Below are 24,594 nucleotides of genomic sequence, written 5' to 3'. Positions count from 1 at the left end.
AAAAAATTGCACTAAAGAGGAGTTACTAGCCTGGAGGTTTCTGCAAGAGGACAAATGGTTGCTGGCTACTGCAGACTATTAGCCCTTTGGAAAGCATCAGTGGTGGGACTCATATGTGAACAACTGGTTCTGTCGTGTGGATGCCACTTCCGGAAGTCCATTCTGGGCCTAGGCAACAAAAAATTAGCTACCGGTTCTGCCAAAGTGGGTGCGAACCAGCTGAAACTTCCTCCCTCCCACTGGAAAGCATGCTTGTAGCATTCAGTGCAATTGCGGAAGTTTTTTAAGTCACCGTTTTTCAAACTTAGCAACTTTTAAGATGTGTGGACCTCCAATCCCAGAATTCTCATGCTAGCTGGGGAATTCTGGGAGTTGAAGTCCACACCTTAAAAATGGCTGCGTTTGAAAAACATTGCTTTAAACAAGCAGGCAGTAATACAATGCAATTATTGTTTGTTCCGTAGAATTTTCCATCCCAATCTGTTGTTCTTCAGTGCAAAAATATGTTAACCATTATTAATAATTTGGGACAGAGGTTCAGATAAAAAGATCACCTCACCAACGTAAACAAGTTGCCTCTGTTTTATATCTGCTATAAAGAAAGCTGGGATCATGTGTCTTATCACAAGATTTAAATCGCAGTGGTTTTGATCTAGGGCTAGATCTGATAGCAGTTAATGCTTGCAGTTTCCCTCAAGTTGTGCAGTTTGACTTTATAATTTCTTGACAGCAATATGGCTAGTTTTGCTACTACCACATCAACTTTTTTCAACTATCCAGTCTATAGCTTGGGAATCTACTTGTGGTCTCCCATCCAAGTGCTAACCAGGAATCTCTGTTTACCTCTTGACAAAGAGCAATATATTCATATACACATACTATATTTCCAAAGGGTTATTTTAGATTTTGCTCATTCTACCGGCTTGGGAGAGAACAATTCAATAAAAAAAAGATCAGGCGAAGATTGACGTGCAACAGTGGAGGAAATAATGAGAGCCAAGTAGAGAGAAGACTAGAAATTGAAAGATTCTGCAAGAAGTAAGAGTAGGAATTAACAAACTATTAAAAATAAATTGTGGTTTGGCATATTTGGGGGGGTGGGGGTGTTCCCATGTGGGTGAATGTTGGAAGAAACCAATTTCACCTGTGGCATCAAAGCGCAATGTAAGGTTTACACGTCTTAAGAGACCTGGAAGCAGCTCAACTCAATCCGTCCATTTATTACACCTATACCAGGGGTAGGCAACCTCGGCTCTTTTATGACTCATGGACTTCCAACTCCCAGAATTCCTGAGTCAGCTATGCTGACTCAGGAATTCTGGGAGTTGAAGTCCATGAGTCATAAAAGAGCCGAGGTTGCCTACCCCTGACCTATACAAGTTGATTCATCTCTCTCTCTCTTTTAAAAAAAACAACCCAACATCTAATGAGCAAATGTTAAGCAGGGTGTGGAAACATTTTCAACATTGTTGGAATTGCAAAGAGCTGCTAAAGGAGATGGCCATTAAACAAGGACTGCCTTTGTTGAGGAAAAGGCAGAGCTGTTATTGCTTTGAAATCAACCATTGTTTTGCCCCGATGTCAAATTCTAATATAATATCTTATAAGGGTATTATTGGGGGCTGAGTACCTGCCAACTCAAATCAAAAAGAAACTGCCCCTATGATACTTATACGGACCACGAGACACCACATGATCAGTTTCATTTTTATTGAGAGTCTTTAGATATGGGTAGCCAGATATTATTCTTGATTTTTAAACCCTCCACCGAGAATTGAACTCACCATCATGCCTTAGATGACAACATACAATCCATTAGTTTTATAAGCCCTTTAGGTCTTGATCCCCAGTGGTAACTAGAAATGCTTCCAAATGGTGTATCTTCCCTTGAGCTCTCAGAGAAGTAGTATTTATACAAAAGTATTATGTTTTTCTTCTCTAAGAGCTGAAGGGAAGATGGATTGTATATGCCAGGGGTGTCAAACTTGCAACGTCACGTGACATGTCACGACATATCATGACTTTTTTGCCGTTGCCAGCAATGGGGTGGGCGCAGTTTTGCTATGAGGCTTCCAGCCTGCGGGCCAGCAGTTTGACACCCCTGGTATATGCCATTCGGAAGCGTACCTACAACAGGTTACAGTTAATCCGTGACTTACAACCATTCATTTAGTGATTGATCAAAGTTGAAATGGCACTGATCAAAGTGACTTATTACTAAGCCTCTCACTTATGACCGTCGCAGCATCCCCACGGTCATGTGATCAGAATTTGGGTGGTTGGCAAACAGCATGCATTTACAATGGTTGCAATGCCCTGGGGTCATGTAATCGCCATTTTCGATCAGCCAGCTTCTTGCAAGCAAAGCCAAAGGGAAAAGCCAGATTTGCTTAACGACTACATGGTTTGCTTAGCAACTACAGGGATTTGCTTAACAGCTGTGGCAAAAAAAAAGTTGTAACCACAACAACATGTTCCCAAAATTCCAAGTGCTGAGAACTTCAGCAAACCAGAACTGAAGAAGCTTCTTGGATGAGAAGTGAAACGTCTTCCAAGGAAAAACGAAGTCCAGTTGCCTTTTGAAAAAGCACCTTCGGGTTCAGCAAACCATACGTAACCAGACACATGGAAGAGAGGAAAATGCAGAGAGGCACAAACAAGTTTATTGCACGTAAGAAAGAGACCTTTCTGTATATCCCACAAACTGTGACTTCATTCCTATTTGGTGGAAGCGGAGAAGCTGACTTTGTGATTGGCAAGATAAGCTCAAGGCTTAAAGCCAAACCAAAGCTATCTGTTCTGAAGCTCACCTCCTACCTCCATCCAGAGAGGCCAGGCGTAGGCAACCTCGGCTCTTTTATGACTCATGGACTTCAACTCCCAGAATTCCTGAGTCAGCTGACTCAGCAATTCTGGGAGTTGAAGTCCATGAGTCATAAAAGAGCCGAGGTTGCCTACCCCTGAGATAGGCAATCACCCTGGAATCACTTCGGTCAGCATCTTGAAATAAGGTAACTAGATAGCAGCATTGGTCTCCTTGCAGGATCCCAAACGAACAGTATGGAAATGTTCTCAACTGAATCATTACACCACGAAGTATTTACTTTTTGGATCTCTTGAGACCAGATGAGTACATTTTCCTCACTCATCTTGAGGCAAAAAAAAGAATGGTCTATGATTGACCTTTCAATAGAAACTAAGGACAATTTAGATTGCTGTTTCTGTCATAATCTCACTTGTGTGGACAGAATAAAAAATCTGATATATGCTTCTCTGTGGCAACTCCCCGAAAGAATACAGAGGCTCTCTTTGAGACAAAGAAAGGTGGGAAAGAGAATTGGGAGGGGCTTCAGGTCTTCCAGCTAGAGGTGTACAAGGCTGCACCTGTTCCAAGAACACTCTTCAGAATAAAGTACACGCACACAAGCATTCAACATACATCAACTACCAATCCATATAGACAAAGGCCAGATACGCAGAGAGTCACCGTTAAGGGTAGAATAAGAACAGATTCACCGGCAGTGAAAACGCCTCAATTCATGCACCCAAGAATTCCTTTGATGTGATAGTTATGCCATCAAGTTATTGTCAATTCTTAGTGACCACACAGATTTTCCCCAGGACAATCTTTTTATGACCTGGTCTTCCAGCAGTGCATCCACCGTCCCCTTCAGCTGTGTGCAAATTCCCAGACTTCAATTTTGAGAAGCGAATAGTGTAAACAATTACTGGACCAAGAGGAATAGGGTTCTGTTCTTCCAGTAACTCAGAACTTACCTATCGCATTTTTCTCCCCCTCCGTACAACAGCCTGAACTTGCTATTTTGTTCAGGACCACACAGGATGGAAAGCATCCTGTGCCACCTATGTAAAACTGGCAGGAAAAAAAAACACAAATAAAGCAAGGAAACCTAGCATGCGATATGGCTTTCAAGCTTGCCATTAAGTGTACACTGTGCAATTCAAAGTGCTATAGAAGGGGTTTAATAATATTTTTTCAGAAATGCCCCCAGCGGGCTAGCACATGATATTAAAAACCCATCTCGCCCTAAATGCAAAAGAGATTCACTGCTTTGCACAGCGCTCATTTCAAATGTTAAACTGCTTCCACTCGTTCCTTGGGGAAAAGAAAAAATAAACAGCTCAAAGGAAGAAGGGGAAAGAAAAAAAAAGAAAAAAAGCAGCGTGTCTAATAAAAAGTGCTGATATTTTAAAAGCAAGAAAGTTCCTCTCTGCAAAGGAGAGAATCTGAGGTGCATTATGGCTTTGTATAATGAGGTCTAATGTTGTACCCCAAATAGTATTTTCGCAGTAGGCAAATGTTAACATTACAGCACATTTCCAACAGGGTAATCTGGAAGAAGATCTGATGTTAAAGGAATCACACCTCAGGAGCTGAAATCCAATAGCTTCCAAGGATCCACCCGGTACAAGTAATTACACCGCAGGGCACGGTTCTCTTAATGCTTTGAAAAAAATCAGGTTCACATCCTCTCCCCTTCAAAACCTCGCCTGCTCGTTACCACAGGGACAAGGCCGATTCAGAGCCCCAAACACCAATTAAAACAACCCTAGCAAGCTCTTATCCAATGACAGGATGGGCTGCTCCCTTGACTTCCAATTCCTTGAGATGCTTCCAAGCACGTTCGGCACAGAAGTTAATTTCCAGCCCCGAGCGCAGGCGCAACCAAGCCTCAACCTGTTTCCTCAGATGTTCAACAGGATTGGAGTCTGCAAACGCAAAAGGACGAGTCAGAGGCCTCATTGGAGCGGAAACAGATTCGCAGAGAAGCCCCCCCCCCACGCACACTTTGCTTTCTGGCCTGCCTATCCCAGCCCCTACCTTTTTCAACACCCTTCAAGAAGGGCTGCTGTTGTTGCTGGTGGCGGCACCGTAGGAGGAAACTGTGCGCCAAGATGACTTCCTTGGCGTGTTCCTCCTGGGCCCGCAGGGTGAGGGCATCCAAAAGCGCCGAGTTATTGGAGGTGCTGCGGTAGTACAGCATATGGACCAGTTCGAGAGAGTGGATGTTCCTCCGCTGGCCAAAGACCTAAGGAAACAGCGCAGAACACAGGCAGTCCTCGACGTGCAACAGTTCATTCAGTGACCGTTCAGAGCGGCAACGGCCCTGGAAAATGTGAGCCACGGCCGTTTTTCGCCCTTGGGACCGGTTACAGCATCTCCACGGTCACGTGATCCAAATTCAAATGCTTGGCAACTGACTCGTATTTATGACGGCTGCAGGGTCTGTGTGTGCGTGTGTGTGTGTGTGTGTGTGTGAGACGTGATCAGTTTTTGCAACCTTCTGGCCAGCAAAGTCCAAGGGGAAGCCAGACTCATACAACAACTGTGTTACTAATTTAACACCTGCAGTGATTCACTTAACAAGCGCGGCAGGAAAGATGGTAAAAGGGGGCAAATTCACTTAACAACCGTTTCACTTAGCCACAAAAATCTGGGGCGCAATTGTGGTCGTACGTCGCGGACTCTCTGTACAGTATTTGGCTGCTTAGGAGTGTGGGGGAGGGGAGGGTCAAACCCGTGAGAGACACAATTAGTGCAGGTTCGCATCCCACCAGTCTCAAGGTTGACTCAGCCTTCCATCCTTCCCAGGTAGGTAAAATGAGGACCCAGATTGTTGGGGGCAATAAGCTGACTTTGTAATAATGCCGCTTGGGGTGTGTGTGTGAAAGCCCTAATAAGTAGGCATATACATAGAATGAAGGCTACTGCTAAGCACATTGATTTGTGCTTCTTAGATTGTAAGCCGCCCTGAGTCTTCGGAGAAGGGCGGGATATAAATGGGATTAAAAAAAAATTGAGATCCTGGCCTCTTGGAGGAAGCACGCCGGAGAGAATAGACACCTCTCTGTAACATATTGGGAAGGAAACCACATACCTATGATATGCTAGTAAAATGTTTATCGACATTTCCAATATGGAAGTGCCTTACAGTTGGGTCCCGATGGCCAATACGCCCTCCCTTTGAGCAGCCTCTCTTTACTGCCGAAGTTAAGGGACAAGAATGGAGAAAACTGCCAGCGTCGTTTCCTGCCAATGAAGCAGGAACCCCAGAAATTATTACAAAAACCCTAAAAAATGTAAGGCACGGAGAAACCTCAGCCTGCTGCTTCTTGCAAGAAAGTCCTATAAAAACAAACAGACCCCCCCAAAAAAGAAAGGAAAAAAAAACAGGAAAATCCCAGTCCTAAGCAAGGCATGACACTGTCTCCTTTGCATTTATCACAATGCAACATTTTCTCAACCCCAAAAGTTAAGGGCAGCTTAAGCCCTCAGTTACCTACCTCTGCATCAAAAAAAAAAAAAAAGCATTTTGCAGCTATCCCGTTTTTCGTCCCATGCAAACCTCGATACCAAGGTCTGGGTTCCCTTCCCAGATACATTTATTCAAAGAAAGCCAAAATGTCTGCAGGAAGACATAAATCTTCCTTCTACAGGAAGTGAAACACCTCCTCTCTCAGAGCTGTCTCTCTCCGTGTGCTGAAAAAAAGAGCCTTTCCCCGCCCCCGCCCCCCAGCCGTACCAGATGAGATTTCTCTGAGCAGAAGACATGTGTTCTGCCATAACGCTCTTGACAGCTGCATGGGATAGAGGCCAAGACTGCTTTACTGCCCTAAAAGAACCTCAATTAAATTAAGCTTGCTCCTACAAAGGTAATCGTGCCTCTCCATCTCCTCAGCCCAGAGCCCCCAAAGAGCGCCTTCACGAATTGCCTATGAATTATAACCGGTTGTGTTACCGAAAGGGGGAAAGTTATTAAAAGGTTACATTGCCGGGTTTAATTAATTTGAAGGTCGGAGCAGGATGTTTATCGGCTGATGGCTCTCGACTTGCTGGAAACGCCGGAGGTGGACCTACCTTCCAAGCCCGGAAGGCCATCAAGGCGGCAAAGAAGAAGAGCAGGGTGGTGGTGCCTATCTTGAGGTCGGAGAGCACCACCATGCCCACGTTCACAAAGAGGGCCAAGCCGCTCACAACCAGCATGGTGTTGAGCAGAGCTCGGTGGAAGATGGAGGTGCGGACTTTGACCAAGGGCAGCAGCTGCTCCAGACCTTCCAGTGGGATATCCTTAAAGCATTTCAGCACCAGATGGCCATTCTTGGTTCGGGCAGCCACTATAACCCGTTTGAAGTAATGCCTGGGTTGGAAAGAAAAAGGGGAGGAACGGAAGAAAAGCGACGTTAGGGAAGCGGACGCAGACTCTTCAGATGTGAGCCAAGGATTCATGGTCTGCCAGAACTCCTTGACGGTTATTGGCAGAGCCCCCCCCCCCAAAATAAACACCCATTTTAAAAGGCTGAAATCTTATCGAGGAAAATGAAAACTCCCCGAATGTTGGCGTTTTTCCATAGGAACCGATGGGATGAAAGCTAAAAATCTACAGGTTGTCCTCAACTCCCGACCGCAATTGAGCCCAAAATGTTACGTTGCTAAGGCAGACGTTCGTTAAGTGAGTTTTGCCCCATCTTATGACTTTTCTGGCTGCAGTTGCTAAGTGAATCCCCGCGGTTGTTCCAATTCGTAACGCGGTTGTTTAAGTGAATCCGGCTTCGCCGTTGACTTTGCTTGTCAGAAGGTCCCAAAAAGGGGATCACGTTGACCCTGGGACACTGCAAACCGTCATAAATGTGAGTCAGTTGCCGAGCAACTTGACTATGGGGATGCTGCAATGGGCGTGAAGTGTGAAAAATGGTCGTAAGTCACTTTTTTTCAGTGGCGTTGTAACTTTGAATGAACCGTTGTAAGTCGAGGACTAGCAGTCGCGTAATTTCACTGTCTTTGCATAAGATACTGGGGGTGAATGGGATTAAAAAAATGTCAATATTGGGAAGGTTGTGTTTGGTTTTGTGGAGGAAACGAATGCAATTAAGCCATCTGAAGAAGATGGCTGCCCTGATCAGCTATTTCAAGGTTCCTCTCTCCCACCCCTTTACTTCCATGACCAAAGCTCTAAATTCCGCAACGAGATATTTAAACCAACACATTGCTGGCCAGTTATTTTGGTTTTTTGAGAGGCGATCAAGGCATTCACACGCTAGGGTGGCCATGTGCTTATACAATCTAGTTCAGAACATTCTAGAGCTAAGACGATTTTGGTGTCCTAGGGGTAGGCAACCTTGGCTCTTTTATGACTCATGGTGGCTGCTGGCTCAGGAATTCTGGGAGTTGAAGTCCATGAGTCATAAAAGAGCCAAGGTTGCCTACCCCTGTCCTAGACTGTCCCCTCTCTTATGTGAATGCTCTTCCCATCATTTTACCTCAGTACCTTCAGGCCAGGACAAATAGCTATAGTAGGGGGGCTGCCTACACAGGATAGAAAGTGGGTCACAGGACTGCACAAATCAAAGTCATTATTCAGAGAACTGCAGCTACGCAATCACAATAACAACCTTTACTTTCAGAGGATAGGTACTGCCTGCAAAGACACCTCTAGCCTTCCAAATGCCTCATTCAAAATAAGGCTTTACAGGTAGCCTTTAAGTTACAACAGTAATGGAGCCTGCCCATTACGGTCAAAGTCAGGTGGGCCATAAGTGAATCTCCTCACTTAATGACCCTCCCATTCCTGATCTCCCCGATGCATTTGTTAAAAATAATAATCATGCAGGTCATTAAGTGAAGTATGGAGTGCCTCAGGGCTGGGGGAGACCCTGTGGGGCTTACTGCAGGCACATGTCTATCTGCCTTGGGCCTCCTCACACCCCAAGATACCCCATGCTCCACTTCTTGCCCCTTGGGGTCCCCAAAGTTGCTTGGGTCTCCTACTCATCCCCCTGAAAAATAACGCTGGCAAAGCTTTGGGTTTTCTGTTTTCTCACTAATGATAGCCTTAGGTCTGCCAGCATCAGCTGTGTCAGCATTATTTTTTCACTCAGAAAAAAGACGGCCACTTGTGGGACTGTGCTGCATTGCCCACAACGAAGTGGCCTGTTCTCCTTTTCCACCCAGACCGCCTGAACTCTGGAGTTCTTTAAAAGGTAAGTAAGCAATCAGTCACAGGGAATAGGCTGGAGCATGCCGAACCCAGTGGGGTGGCAAAGCAGGCCCAGTGTGTGTGGGGGGACCCAGCGGGGCAGGATGGAGAAGGAAATGGGGGGCGTGCTGCAGCATCGTAAGGGCACACAGCCACAGAGATGCTGCAGCAGATGTAATTTCAGAAGTGAGTCATAGTAAGTTTGGGGGAGGGTTGTTATTAACTTCAAGCGTTTGCTAAGTGACCAGTTGTAATTCGAGGACTACCTGTATAACAGCTGCCAATGCAGTCCAAGGAGCTTCGCACATGTCAAAGCATGAGATAGCTAGGAGAGCTGCAATACATGAGGGACCAGCTAGCATGGCAGAGAGTTGACAATGTGCTGACAGTGGAAAATTATATAGCGCAGGGGTCCGCAAATTGTGGGCCATGAGGGGTGTGCAACTGGGCTGTGGAAATGGCTGACGAGGGCCTGCGTGCATGCTCGCTTGCGCAAGCAGTGGGTGAGTTTGTGTGGACGCTCCATCTGCGTGAGCGGCAGGCGTGCGTGCACACTGCTCGCAGAAATGAAGCTGTGTGCACATGAGGAAGCTTGCCAGCCGCTTGTGCAAACCATTCCCTCTCCCCGCACACCGGTCCACCAAGCCGGAAACGTTGGGGAACTCTGATATAGTAGACACGATAATTAAATCGCTTGCTATACATTCAGTGCAATGAAACTGATAAGTTTTGGGGGCAGACCAGTGCCAATAAAAATGTGGAATCTTCCAGGTCAATGCCTTGTCAAGCTAAAATATCAATACAGGGTGAATGCCAAGAGAATGCCAAAAAACAAAAACAAAAAATCCTCTTAGAGATTTCAAATAAAAGAATGATACAGATAGTCCTCAACCTATGACCACAATTGGAACCAGAATTCTCGTTGCTAAACAAGACAGCTGTTAAGTCACAGCAATTTTAGGACCTTTTTTGGTTACGGCTGTTAAGCAAATCACTTTGAATTATGTGGTCGTTAAGCAAATCTGGCTTTCCCCCGTTGACTTTGCTTGTTGGAAGCTGGCTGGGAAGCTCACATGTCCCTATTACGTGATCCCAGACATGGCAACCGTCATAAATACATGCTGGTTGCCAAGCACCTGAATTTTGATCACATAATCCTGGGGGTGGTGCAATGGTCTGTAAGGCTGGATTCTAAGTCACTTTTTTCCAGTGCTGTTGTAGCTTTGAACAGTCGATAAACGGTAGTTGGGATCAATGACAACCTGTATTGTCAGTGGATAAGTACCACCAAGTCAGGAACCCCAAAAGTTTTGAGAGCTTTCCATATCACCAGAAGCTCCATTACAGTAAAGCAGGGGTAGGCAACCTTGGCTCTTTTATGATTTGTGGACTTCAACTCCCAGAATTCCTGAGTCAGCATGGTTGGTTCAGGAATTCTGGGTATTGAAGTCCACAAGTCATAAAAGAGCCAAGGTTGCCTACCCCTGCTCTAAGGGGATCTTCAACTGGGACCATTCGGTACTGATAACCATACCATTACTACTGCTAAGCTTGTAAGCCGCCCTGAGTCTTCGGAGAAGGGCGGGATATAAATGGAATTAAAATAAAATAAATAAAAATTACTCTGAACCCCCAATTTGGTAAAGACACATCCATTGTAAAATAGTGCGACAGAATCTTGGAATAAATCTAGCACTGGAGGTAAGTTTGAACTGGAGCTGGAATAGGTAATTTGTTTAAGAATAAAAAGGATCTGGAAAGCCTTGATGCAACTGTTGTATCTACAGAAGAGCATATTCTATCAATATGCAGCTGTAACACCTGTGGAATATTGTGCAGATTTTGATATGGTCCCCCATGAAATTCATATGAAATTCATATCCTGACTTCTACATTGGAAACATTTTGTCCTGCAGAAGGAAATGTGCTGAATCAAGGAATATGCCCCAAACTGAAGTGCATTAGCCCTAAAACTGGGAGGAATCAGAGGTGACAATTCCAAATTTATAGAAAGACAGAGTGCAGAAAGATTCTTTAACATAAAAACAATATCCCAGCTTATCTGGTTTCTAGATAGTATCACAACTGAACAGGTAGTCCCCGACGTACAACCACAATTGAGCCCAAAATTTCTATGATTAAGCAAGTCGGTTGTTAAGTGAATTTTGCCCTGTTTTATGACCTTTCTTTCCACAATTGTTAAGTGAATCACGGAAGTTGTTAAGTTAGTAACACGGTTGTTAAGTGAATCTGGCTTCCCCATTGACTTTGCTTGTTAGAAGGTTGCAAAAGGGGAATACATGACTCCCAGACACTGCAACTCTCATAAATGCGAGGCAGTTTTCAAGCATCTGAATGTAAATCACCTGACCATAGGGATGCTGCAAACGGTCATAAGTGTGAAAAACAGTCGTTGGTCACTTTTTTCAGTGCTGCTGTAACTTGAAATGGTCACTAAGTGAACTGTTGTAAGACAAGGACTACCTGCAGTGGTATTTTATTGGCACGGAAGTAACCCAATTGCCCTTTTGACAAAAACTTTCAGATTTGGTCTTGAGGGGTTCTGATAACAAGAGCTCTGAAAAAAAAACAAGGGCAGATTATTATGCATCACAAAATGTCACAGTACTGCCAATACAAGATGGTCTGGAGCAGGGGTGTCAAACTCGCCACGTCACGTGACATGTCGCAACGTATCGCGACTTTTTTTCCAATGCCGGCAATGGGGTGGGCACGGTTTCCTCATGACGCATCATGACGCATCCGGCCTGCGGGCCGGCAGTTTGACACCCCTGATCTGGAGGATGCCAAAATCTGGAACAAACAACTGGAAAAAAAATGTTTGTACAAAAGATGAAATGATTATAGCCAAATCTCTCCATCCCATTAAGAGGAAGAATAGGATAGACACAAAATTAATAACAACAATAATAAAAATATTATAATTTTCTCCCCAAATATCTTTGCCCCTGAATGATGTTTCCTCAAAGCGGAATGTTCCACAATGTGGAAAACTGGGAACATTTCTGTGAGACTTCTATTCTTGTTAAGATGCAAACTAAAAGTATTTAACCAACTCGACTGCTGAAAATTAACTGTCATCTCTATGGTTGAAACCTTCCATAGTTGAAAAACTGAAACCTATCTGGCAAATCTCATTTTTCATTTTATGATTTCATTCCATAATCTATTCTGCTTCAGAAACGTCCTGCAGTATCGCATGCCAAAAATGTCATAGGTTGCATGGCATCCTTAATCAATTTGGACAATCATAGTCAAGCATGACCAAATCTGCCATAATTTGTAAATAAAATAAATAGTATGGTAATTTGCTATGTCAAGCTATGTTAATTTTGCTATGTTAATTCATGAAGAACAAGCAATATGGTATTTTGTTATGCCTAGTAATAATATATCAGCATCAATGCAATCTTTTATAAAAATAGCTGGCAAAAAGTAGGAGGGTCCTGGTGGAATATAACTTTCTATCTAAGCCAGGGGTAGGCAACCTTGGCTCTTTTATGACTCGTGGACTTCAACTCCCAGAATTCCTGAGCCAGCCATGCTGAGGAGAAAGGGAGAGGTTTCCATGCTGGCTCAGGAATTCTGGGAGTTGAAGTCCACGAGTCATAAAAGAGCCAAGGTTGCCTACCCCTGACTTAGGCCATCACATTCATTGCCATCCTGCTGTAATGGGGTAGAATGGACTTTGAACATTTTTATATCCCTTCCATTTTTATTATTTGTGCCTTTAAGTCCATTTTTTTTTACTCCTGGCAACTGCCTTGCCTTTTACTTTGGCAAGATTTTTCAAGAGTGATTTGCCATTGATTTCTTCTTCCTAGAGCTGAGAGTGAGTGACCGGCTTAATGTCACTCCAAGTCCACAGTGCCTAAGGCAGAATTAGAACTCACAGATACATCTTCTCACTGTTACAAGTTAAGAACTGGGTTATAGACAATAAATTAAACATGCAAGCTTATGTATCACCATCCCACAGAGTTGTTGGAAATTGAGTGCCGTATACATTTTAATGTTTCTCAGCCTCAGCAACTTTAAGATGTGGATTTCAGCTCCCAGAATATTCTAGCCAGCATGCCAAAAGCCACACATCTTAGCTGCTGAACTGGAGAAACGTTGATTTAAAGGAACTGGGATGCAGTGATCAAACCCTGTCAGAGCAGGGATGATGGAAAGGAGCACAATCTGGCCAACCCAAAAGCAGCTCAAATTTAGAACGACCTAAAAAAAGCTTCCGTGGGTAAATCTTAGCATCTGATGCACAGAAATGTGAATGGAAACGTTTAACTTCCAAGAAAGAGAGTTCATTCTCCCTCCCCCCCCCCCCCGGAGAATATATTTTTCAGTCTCCTATCCACAGAAATTTCAAGAAAATTTTATGAACATTTTATGAACATTTCACTTAGAAATCATAAAGCATTTCCCTCCAAGTTGTAAAGCATCCCATCTACAGCATCTCATTTACAACAGCACATAAAACTGGGTGGAAGGACCACAGCTCAGTGACAGTTTTACAAGCAAAGAGCTTCAGGTTTATGAGACAGGAAGAGAAGTGCATAAATTCACCAAACCATGCAACTGATTTCTTAAAGATGTGGCTGGGCCCTCTTGAAAAGGTGAAGAAAATGGCTGCTAGGCTACATCCGAGATTAGAGATAATATACTTCCGAATTCAGTGGCAGAGGAATACCTTGAGGGCAAAGTTGCTCTCAATATTTGGTGGTGGAGTCCTTTTAAGGTCCTACTCAGACTACCAGAATGCCAGTCTATGGTCTGTTCCATCACTGTTCTTCTTAAGACAAAGTAGGTAACACCAACCTAGATGGACAGAAATCTGACCTGTTAGAAGGCCGGGTCTTGGGAATACGCCCCCAAAAGGATCTCCAGGTGGCAACAGATACTAAGGAGACCATTTTTTTTCTTGCCTGTCTGCAGGAATCCGAGCAGGGCCGAAGAAGCCCGTCCTCTGGGCTCGAGTTGCAGCCATCACTCGCAGAGGTCCTATCCGTTGGCCAAGAGCCCAGAAGGTGATGTATTCGTACTGATCCAAATTCACGGTCACCTGGAGAACAGAAGCCAGAACTGCCATGAAAATGCAAGTTATTAGGGACTCCCACATTCTGAACATTACATGGCGATGGGGAAACAAGCCATCTATCACCACACTACTGCTGAAGCCAACTGTAAATACCTGTCACCTGCTCAGGTCTGTTTATCTGTAGACCTCCCCAGTTATGTGCTGAAAGAGAGCTTCTGCCACATTGAGTCAAACTGCATGTCAGGATCCAGTATCTTCCCAACTCTGCTGAGCAGTACTTGGTAAAAATGAGAGCCAGGTTTGTAGCCTGCTACCTCTCACAGCACCTGTTAGCTCTGGGAAACAGTGAACTTATTTTTTATCCTGCGCTTATTATTTTTATAAGTAACTCAAGAGGGCAAACATACAGTGCATAATGCTCTTTCCTCCTCCTATTTTCCCAACAACTCCTCTGTGAAGTGAGTTGGGATAAAAGTGACTGGTGTTGTGATTTAGCGTCAGCCTGTGGTACCGGCAGCTGAGTCTGATGCTTCTGAAGAGGAGGAGGAGGAGGGGTTTGGAGAGCCTTTGGTGTTAGAGGGAAGCTTTGATGCACTGCAGGACTCTCAGCCTGGCCCCTCCCGTCATGTTCCTCCTCAGACTCAGCTGTGTGAGCACGAGGTATTGGATGTAGATGATTCACAGCTGGATCTATTCAGGGATGTTAGGAGCAGGACGCAATCCAGCAGAGCAGAATAGAGAAAGACAATGAGGCAACTCAGTGAGAGGAGGAGAAGGCAATGAGAAGCAATGCCTTGGGACTGCTAATAAAAGGGGAAGGTGTGGGAGGTGCTGGTTGCTGAAGGCAACCGTTTAAAGATCTTCTGCTAGAGTCCTGGTCTGTTATTCCTGTTTAACTCGTTTGAACTTTTGGTGTAACTCTTGTTTGAACTTTTGATTTCTTTGTAAATAAATTTGGTTGGGTTTTTTCCAACCTGTTGACTATAAAAAGGGGTTGTCCCTGACATTCAAACAGGGCTGGTCGTAGGCTGGAACAGAACACTGGCCCAAGATAACCCAGCTGACTTTCATGCCTACAGTGCGACTGGAACTCACAGTATCCTGGTTTCCAGGCCAGTACCTTAACCACTACACTGAACTAGATCGCTCAAGGAAAATACAATGGCTTGTATTTTCACTAGTTCTATGAACCAGCCATCGGGCAACTTTTAGCTGATCTGTAAACTCCAGAAGGGGATGTTTACAACAGGCAAATCTGGCTTAAAAGGGGTGGATTTTCTCAATCACCAAAATACTACGCTATTATGGCCTTGGTGAAGTACACCACGGATCTGAGAGGAAAGGTCAGCCTTAGCCCCAGTCTGAAGTGACCAATAGATTCAGGCTTATCCCAGGTTCAATGGGTCACCTGACTGCCTCCAAAATAACAGGAATAAATGTTATATACTTTGTAGTGGCTGTCAAATATTGCTGGGTTAAGGCTGAAAACATCACTTTAACACTGGAATATCTAAGGCAGGGGAAGTCAACCTTGGCTCTTTTATGACTCGTGGACTTCAACTCCCAGAATTCCTGAGCCAGCATGACTGGCTCAGGAATTCTGGGAGTTGAAGTCCACGAGTCATAAAAGAGCCAAGGTTGCCTTCCCCTGTTCTAAGGTTTTTGTTGCTGTTTCAGGGATGGGTTGTGAAGATGATAATAGTAACTACATGCTCCCCCGCCCCCAAAAGAAAACCCAACATGCCAAGGCATATGTATTACATGCTTGCATGCTAGCAGGGCAGGACCTTACATCTATAATAGGAATTTTATGCCTAATGTAAATATTTTTATGTGTGATTTCTCTGACTGCAATCTAAAATGGGGAAGTTTTTGCTTACAGTCTCATTATCTCAAGCCAGGCCTATCCGTTTCCAGCACTTTTGTCTTTTCAGACTCTTACAGCTAAAATGCAAATCCTACCCCTTTCCTTCTCTTTTAAAATTTGGTGAACTGGGATTTTCTTAGGATGGGGTAACGCACAAAGGCAAATTATATATGAGTAGAACCATTTGTCTGGCTCTTTAATTTTTCTTACATTTTATGTTTTTTTCAGCAAATACAAAACAGATGCAAAAATAAACAAACAAATAAATAAATCAGAATCTACCAAAGGATAGGCAAACTATGAACTGAATGTGATCCTCAAAGTTCTGTTTTGTGGCCTTCAAGTCATACTATCAAACTTTGGAAGCAAACTATTAAGATACATAATTTATGCTTTTTTTCAGCTGAAAACTTTTTTTAAAAAAAGTATAAGTCTTCCTTTAGATTTAATACCATTCAGCATTTACCTGCTGCCTCAAAAAATAAAGATTATGATCCCTAGCAGCCAAGATATCCTGCCACTAGCCAGAAAGAATTTTGTACTCTGTATGTATTACTGTATTAACTGCATTTCATTTCTTAATAGATAGTAGCAATGTTTTACGATATCTTGTAAGATGCCCCAAATTGTAAATATAATGGGCAACATATAATTTTCTAATAAAGGAACTACATGTTAATTATGAATAAGGCACAACATAGGCAGCACTTTAGATGGTGCTATAAGCTAAGACAAATCTATGGAGAAAAGGGCCAAACATTTCTCCAGCATTTCTTCAGTACATGCCTCTTAATATGACGGTTGAGGAACACAAACAAGCTGTCATTCATATCCTGGTGATGACCTTTTGACTGGCACTAGACCAGTTATAGGGGAAAGAAACTGTGTGTCTTAGTTGCCTTCAAAAGATATCCTACTGGACAAGGTTAAAGTAAGGCAAAGCAAAAAACTGAATAATACTGAGAAGTTTGGAAATTTTTATTTGTGGGCATGGAGAGATCCAATACCATCCAAAGAAATTCTAGGATTTTGTTCCACTCCTGTAATTTGCCTTTGTGCATAACCCCAGCCTAAGAAAACCCCACTTCACCAAACTTTAAAAGTGAGGGAAAGGGATAAGATTTGCATTTTAGCTATAAAAGGTAAAGGTAAAGGTTCCCCCGCACATGCGTGCTAGTCGTTTCCGACTCTAGGGGGCGGTGCTCATCTCCGTTTCAAAGCCGAAGAGCCAGCGCTTGTCCGAGGACGTCTCCGTGGTCATGTGGCCGGCATGACTAGACGCCAGAGGCCCACGGAACGCTGTTACCTTCCCACCGTAGTGGTCCCTATTTTTCTACTTGCATTTTTACGTGCTTTCGAACTGCTAGGTTGGCAGAAGCTGGGACGAGTAACAGGCGCTCACTCTGTTATGCGGCACTCGGGATTTTACCCGCTAAACTGCTGACCTTCTGATCGACAAGCTCAGCGTCCTAACCCACTGAGCCACCGTGTCCCTTAAGCTATAAGAGTCTCAAAAGACAGAAGTGCTGGAAACCGATAGGCCTTGGCTTGAGAAAAATGACACTGTTAAGCAAAAACCTCTCCATTTCTGATTGCAGTCAGAGAAATCATAAATAAAAATGATCCACACAAACAGAAAACCATCAGGGAAAACATGAGAGTAGGAAGAGGGGTCTAGAATAATTTACCACACCCAATTTGTCATGGCCAACTTGCCGAAGGACAACTTGCTGCACGACAATTCAACACTGTATCAATCATTTCATTCAGCTACATTTTTTAAAAAATTAGTGACCACGTTTTCACTGAAATTATTGTAACTTGTAATTCTGAAGTGACTATTGTTATTGGCCATGGTTCCATTGAAATTGATTTATCTTTTGTACTTGTTGAATTGTCTTGTAAGGAACTGTCCCGTGGCGAGTTAGCCACGGCGAGCTGTCCCACTGCAAGGAAGAGAACCTGAACAACCGAGATTACAAGAGGTGTGGTCAAGGAAAATTCACAAGGTATCTAAAATGTCAACTTTCTTTTACCATTTCAGGACCCCTTCATCCTCTATCACATACGACACAGATGGGACACCTGAAGGAAAAAGGTGGAGTGTGTGTGTGGGGGGGTGATCTTTATTGCAGGCCACACCTGGACTTCATCATGAGGGTGATTGACAGTTAGTGCATAAGCCAGTGCTTCTTCTGACAACTTGTTGAAGTTGGCCTGATCCAACAGTGGTTCCATCTTGGCCAAAACTCCCTGTTCTTTTATTAACCGTTCGGCATCTGTCAAACAGAATTCCTGCAGTGTGTCCCGATCAGGATCAATAGGTGTATAGAGTGTCTAGAAGGGGAAGGCATAAGTGGGAAGATTAATACAGTGAGTATTAATACAGCATACTTCTTCTATCCCTGGTCACCATGGGCAATTTATTATTGAAATCATCATCACAGCAACAGTGGGTGAACAAGTAGAAGGAACGCATTACTAGTAGTCCTTGACTTATAACAGCTCCTTTAGTGACTTTCAAAGTTGCAGTGGCATTGAAAAAAGTGACTAACGATCATTTGTCACCCTTACAACCATTGCAGCAGGGGTCTTCAAACTTGGCCCTTTTATGACTCGTGGACTTCCACTCCCAGAATTCCTCAGCCAGTGTGCCTGGCTCAGGAATTCTGGGAGTCCACGAGTCATAAAAGGGCCAAGTTTGAGGAGCCCTGCATTAGCAATCGATTCATATTTATGATGGTTGCAGTGTCCCAGGATCACGTGATCACCTTTTGTGACCTTCGCTGAAGCAGAGTCAGTGGGAAAGCCAGATTCACTTAACAACCGTGTGACTAACTTAACAACTGCAATGATTCACTTAAGAATTGTGACAAGAAGGGTCATAAAATGGGGCAAAATTCACTAAACAACTGTTTCGCTAAGCAACAGAAATTTTGGGCTCAATTGTGGTGGTAAGTCGAGGACTACCTGTATTCCATTTTTTCTCTACCAGTTCTTTAGTTTCCATGCTGAAAGGACAGAGAATGCAGATTTTTCTTCACCAATCAAGAATAGGAAGGTAACATTGCACTGACACTCATGTGTTTCTGACTACAGTAACACATTTTATTAAAGGGCATAAACTTTAATGTGCTAAGTCGGGAAAGAGCCTACCACTCTCCTTCCGATTTCTCATGCGGTAAATGTGTACTGGAGCAGGGGTCTCCAGCCTTGGCAACTTTACGACTTGTGGACTTCAACTCCCAGAATTCCTCAGCCAGCACAGAATTCCTCAGCCAGCACAGTCCACAGTCCAACTTCCACAGCCGTAAAATTGCCACAGTTGGAGACCCCCTATACTGGAGTACAGAAAATTATGCTGGTCACTGTTTATGATTTCATCTCCTTTGGGGTCAGTATTTCAATTTTTGGTCAGGCATGCAAGCAAATAAATGCCAATCTTGATTGCTGCTCAGGATTGGAAGTGTAACCTGCAAGACGCGGGAGAGCTAATTCTCCCCAGCTCTTTTATTTTCAAAACAAAATCACCACAGAGTGTGGAAGCTGACGGAAAATGTTGTTAATGGAGCAGCTGCAGACATTCCCACACTCTATAAACATTTTTGGGATGAGCAAGTGTCTCATAATGCATCTGATGGCTACTGGGTCTTGACTCAGACAACACACTGGACCCATGTTAAAATACGCTAACATGCTGCAAATCACGGTTCAGTTTATGACTGAGAAATGGCTTTACTGGAAGTCTTGGGACATGACCCCAAATGAGATTCTTCTGCTAAGTGAGGCAATTAAATTTACATCCTTTTTTAACCATGGTTAAGGGAGTCACTGCAGTTGTTAAGTGAGTCATGCAGTTGTTAAGTGAATCCAGCCCCCCGCCCCCTTGACTTTGCTTATCGGAGGCTGGTTGGGAAGGTCAGAAATGGCGACCACATGACAGTGGGACAGTGCAGGTATTGTAACCATAGGTTGGTTGCCAAACACCCATATTTGATCTTCTGATCACTGAGATGCTGCAACGCTCGTTAAGTGATAGGACTGGCCGTGTGTCACTTTTTTTTCAGTCCATTGTAACTTCGAATGGCCATTAAACAAAGGGTTGTAAATCGAGGACTGCCTATATTACAATCTGACCCATGTTCGAGATTGAGATGAGTTGCCATGACTTTGTATTCACAAAGGAAGGATAGATGGAGAGGATAGATCAATTTCTCCATCCTTTTGCCTTTCCATATTCGTTATAAGGAAGAGGAAGCTTCTACATGTTATTAGCAAAGGACGTCAGACAACCCAACCAAGGAGGCACACACAGTTACCTGCATTTCTCTGCCATTCTACTGGGCAAGGGATTATTTTTATTTAGAAAAATGGCAAAATGCTACATTGTTGTTTTTTTAAAAAAAATACATTTAAATATTTTTTTTGGGGGGGACTCAGTAATACTAAACACCCTTACTAACAGTTGTTGTCCTAACAGCCACCACCTCCCTTGCTACCTTCTGCATAGACTGGAAAATTTTTTTATAAATTGACTGCAAAAAAGAAAGTTTGCAACTACCTGTAGCTGCTCCAAAAGAGAGTAGTAACGGTGTACAAGGGACGAGTCCACTTGAGACACAAATTGCAAGAATGAGAGGCGTTCTTCATGACTAGAAGAGTGGAACTCCTGAAAAAAGGAGGGGGGAAAAGGCAACCCAGTTCATCCCTAAAATGGTCAATAAGAAGCAGTCGGTTTAATGAGATGTTCCTTGGGTAGTACCGTACCAAAATACAGGCGGTCCTCAACTTACGACCACAACCGAGCCCAAAATATTGTCGTTAGGTGAGACATGTGTTAAGCGGGTTTGGCCCCATTTTAGGACCTTTCTTGCCACAGTTGCTAAGGGAATCACTGCGGTTGATAAGCTAGTAACACAGTTGTTAAGTGAATCGGGCTTCCCTATTGATTTTGCCTGTCAGAAGGTCGCAAAAGGTGATCACACAGCAACAGTCATAAGTGTGAACCAATTGCCAAGCATCTGAATTTTGATCACATGATCGTGGGGCTGCTACAAATGTGTGAAAAATTGTCATAAGTCACTTTTTTCAGTGCCATTAACTTTGAACAGTCACTAAATGATTAATTGTTGTAAGTTGAGGACTACCCATAAATATAACTGTTTAGTCGGGTTTGGTGCACTGCCATCTCTGTACTTGTGAATTAGTGGCCTATCCTCTTGCTGCAGAACCATTATCCTTATAGTTTTCCATTTATTTCCAGCAACTTCTCTTTAATACAGCTTAGAATTGGTTCGAGATAAATGTTTTTGAACGTGACCTGCAATAATTACCCACAATAGGAATTTTACAGTCATAGCTACTGGGGAATTCCTCTTTCCCCAATTCAGAACTGGTCTACAATGGTAAGTAGCCTAAATTCTTCAATAGGCATGTCTGAAATTTCATTGAGGTATGGGCCTCTTCTTAGAGTTCCATCTCGACAGATGAATTTTGGGATAACAGGATAGTTAGCTAACATTTCTAGTCATCAATGTATCTTGGAATATTTGTGCAGAATGCCAGATTGTGAAGTTCTATCTATTAGAGAGGTTACCACTGTTCAATAACAGAATACATGCTTTGCATGCAGAAAGTTACATTTTAGAAATCCAATTAAAAGGAGTACGAAGTAGTAAATATTTTGATATTCTTGAAGTTATAACAGTTTAGGATATATATGCAGATTTGACATAAGACAACTTTCTAAAGCCATATGTTTTAACATTTTCAATAGCAACATGCAGCTCAAACATCTTTTTAACAAAGCAGGTAGTCTTCGACTTACAACAGTTCGTTTAATGACTGTTTGAAGTTACAGCGGCACTGGAAGAAATGACATGAGCGTTTTTTACACTTTACGACCATTGCAGCATCCCCAGGGTCACGTGATCAAGATTCAGATGTTTGGTAACTGACTCCTATTTATGACGGTTGCAGTGTGTCCCAGGGTCATGTGATCACCTTTTGCAACCTTCTGACAAGCAAAGTCAATGGGAAGTCAAGATTCATTTCACAACCATGTTACTAACTTAACAACTGCAGTAGTTCACTTAAAAAGTGTGGCAAGAAAAGTCATAAAATGGGGTAAAATTCACTTAACAAAGATCTCACTTAGCAACAGAAGTTTTGGGCCCAACTGTGGTTATAAGTCAAGGACTACCTGTAATGAAATTTACATCTTCAATTATATGCTTTGTGTCTCCACCAATGAGAGAAAAAAATGGAATATTTCATAAACAGACTTCAGATTTCCAATTCATACTTTTATGTTTCTCTACTTTTTAAATCCATGACTATAGTAAAAGTGGCCAATTTGGCAGTAAAGAACTTCTGGATAAGAAAAAAAATCCTTATAAGTCTCATACACCATTACTAAGATACGTAAATATGGCAGGATCATTATCCTGAATTTGTCCTATATATATAAAATAAGGTCTACAGTGCAAAGGGCTTACACTTTGTGTAATCTCCCTCTGCCTAGTTGTAAAGATACTTCAGAAGAATTCACTTCATGTTCTCCAGATCACTGTTGTCCAATGTACTCCGGATGTTAGAGGTCAACTTTTTATAATCTGTGCTCAGTATCTGGACTGCTTCTGTCTAGTAAAGGCCTTTCTACCTTTGCAGAGTGAGTCTATTACAAGCCTTCCCATGTTAAATGAGCAAAATGTACAGTATTTTACGATTTAATGATAAAAGATCCTAAACATCAAATGATCAGACACAAAGGGCTTCCAGGGCAACATTACGATGTTGCTGTTCATCAACCATCCAGGCATTTAGATAACTACCAATTGTAACCAGAATTTCTCTTTCATTCCCTTTTATATCCTTTTCTCCTTCCTACAAAAGCTTGTAATTTGTCACCCTTTCATTTTTTTTCATGCCATGCCACTCATCATACATAGGATAACTGCCTTCTCCTCCTCTCCACATACTATACTTTTCCTCCATTTGTTTTACTTTTGTTTAGCAAAATTTAAAATCATGGTTTCCTCTACTCTTCAATTTCCACACGAACAGCACTTTTGTCTCAAGAAGCGTTTTCATCTCTTCAGAATGTTCTCTTCCAAAGGTTCATCCGTCCCATTTGGCCCATCTGACCACTTCAGAAACTTCACCCCATCAGGAAAGATTTTTAAAGATTGGCTTAATTCAATCTCCACATGTTCATGAAACAGACCCTACTTAACAGGCAAGGGACCTGCCTTGAGAGCTCTGGGATGAAGAAAAAAATAGGTTCTGCAACCAAGATTGCAGATCATTTGCCAAAAGAAAACACTTGGTATACTAAAGCAAGCACTGACTGGGCCAAAAGAAACTAAATTTTGGGATCTGAACACATCATGCACATCAAGTAAACCAGTATACAATAAATTACCATATAACATTTCACACTATTACTGCTTGTGTTGTCTATGAGAAGGGGGTGACACCTTTTGCTTGCTTCTATGATTTCACCAAGCACTATCCGCACGTTCTAAAATTTGCTTATGCTGTTTTGAGCCATGAAATATTTTGAAAGCTGAGAGGGGTGATTGTGAATGTTGCTTTTGTGCAATGCATTCAAGGGATGTTGGAACTGACATAAAGCCTATTTTTACCTTTACCAGGGCTTCAACCAGTTGATTCTTGGAAAACGGGATGTATTTCTCCTGATAATCCACTGCCCAGTTCTGTGGTTCTGTTGGCTTCCACATCTTCCGATATTTCACCATCGTGGCAGCAAGGGAGGCCTTGCCACGCAAAGACAAGCCTATAATCTTGGTCCCCAGGGCTAACCGGGTTATGCTCAGCATCCTGGGAGAGTCCAAAGCTTAACAGTTAAAAAATGGCAGCACAAGTCATATCTATCTTCCTTGGCTAAGTTTCCTCAAACTGACATCATTTTGCAACCACATTGCTTGAAGAGCTGCAGCAGGCACCTTTTGAAGCAGCAAATGTAGAAAGCTTTGAGAAATCAAGTAGAGCAAATCGATCTTTTTGATAAGCTGCAGGTAAAGAGTGCTCACTTAACATGGAGGTACCATGCACAAATGACGAGGTACTTTCCCCACTACCGGCACCCGCAATTGCATGGGAAAGCAAGCTCACAACCAGGACAGAACAACAGGGGTTAAAAAGTCACGGGTAAAAATCATCAGGCTATATCCGAACTGTTGAAATTAAAGGCCCCGACCAACTTACAACCCAAGCAGGTTATTTTTTCTCTCTCTCCCTCTTCACACAAACAAAAAACCCGTTTCAACTACAGACCCAATTCTGACGACAACCCCCCCCCCCAAAAAAGTCCACTATTGGAGCAACGAGCTCTGACCTTTAAATAGAAGCCTGACATTTAATTTGGTGGCACATGCGCACAATGTTTCTTTTTCTCTTCCGCCCTCAATTCTAATCTTTTAGCTATTCCCGGGGAAACTTCACGTTGCGTCGTGCGCTTGCGCAGTGGCTTAGGTCGATATTTTTTTTGTCGTGAGCTAAACTGGCCTCATAAAGCAGAGATGAAAAATTGAAAACAGCTAGCCGCAAAGGGTAAAATTTCTTTGCCCATCAACTCTGTTCCGATTCAGCCTCTGCAAAATACCGTTAAGGGTCAGCATGGAGCCGTTCTGCATCATTCGTTTTTTTAC

At 43.0% G+C, this 24,594-nt stretch overlaps 1 protein-coding gene across 2 annotated transcripts; it reads right to left on the bottom strand.

The window, feature by feature from the left end:
- Positions 1-2,982: 2,982 nt before the first annotated feature.
- On the bottom strand, positions 2,983-24,166 carry LOC308677513 (transmembrane protein 143-like). Of its 2 annotated transcripts, XM_081343974.1 has the most exons (7): positions 23,569-24,166; positions 20,484-20,591; positions 18,065-18,259; positions 13,943-14,079; positions 6,881-7,160; positions 4,844-5,051; positions 2,983-4,731 (listed from the first exon to the last, which is right to left on the bottom strand). In XM_081343974.1, exons 1-7 carry the CDS (start codon positions 23,761-23,763, stop codon positions 4,583-4,585), a joined length of 1,272 nt encoding a protein of 423 aa, XP_081200100.1. In that variant the 5' UTR covers positions 23,764-24,166; the 3' UTR covers positions 2,983-4,582. The 2 variants fall into 2 exon arrangements, with proteins under 2 accessions (XP_081200100.1, XP_081200099.1); XM_081343973.1 differs by lacking the exon at positions 20,484-20,591.
- Positions 24,167-24,594: the final 428 nt, after the last annotated feature.

The sequence above is a fragment of the Vipera berus genome (genome assembly GCF_964194415.1).
Source record: "Vipera berus genome assembly, chromosome: Z".
Classification (NCBI taxonomy): Eukaryota; Metazoa; Chordata; class Lepidosauria; order Squamata; family Viperidae; genus Vipera; species Vipera berus.
This window is presented reverse-complemented; position numbering and strand designations above follow the sequence as displayed.

Bases quoted from the DNA above. Each gene is read 5' to 3' on its own strand.
- LOC308677513 (XM_081343974.1), bottom strand. From the start codon at position 23,763: ATGCTGAGCATAACCCGGTTAGCCCTGGGGACCAAGATTATAGGCTTG. The intron at 20,592-23,568 runs GTAAAAATAGGC...TCCTTTTTTCAG, and splicing joins TGGTTGAAGCCCTGGTAAAG to GAGTTCCACTCTTCTAGTCA. The intron at 5,052-6,880 runs GTAGGTCCACCT...CTGTTTCCTTAG, and splicing joins TGGCCTTCCGGGCTTGGAAG to GTCTTTGGCCAGCGGAGGAA.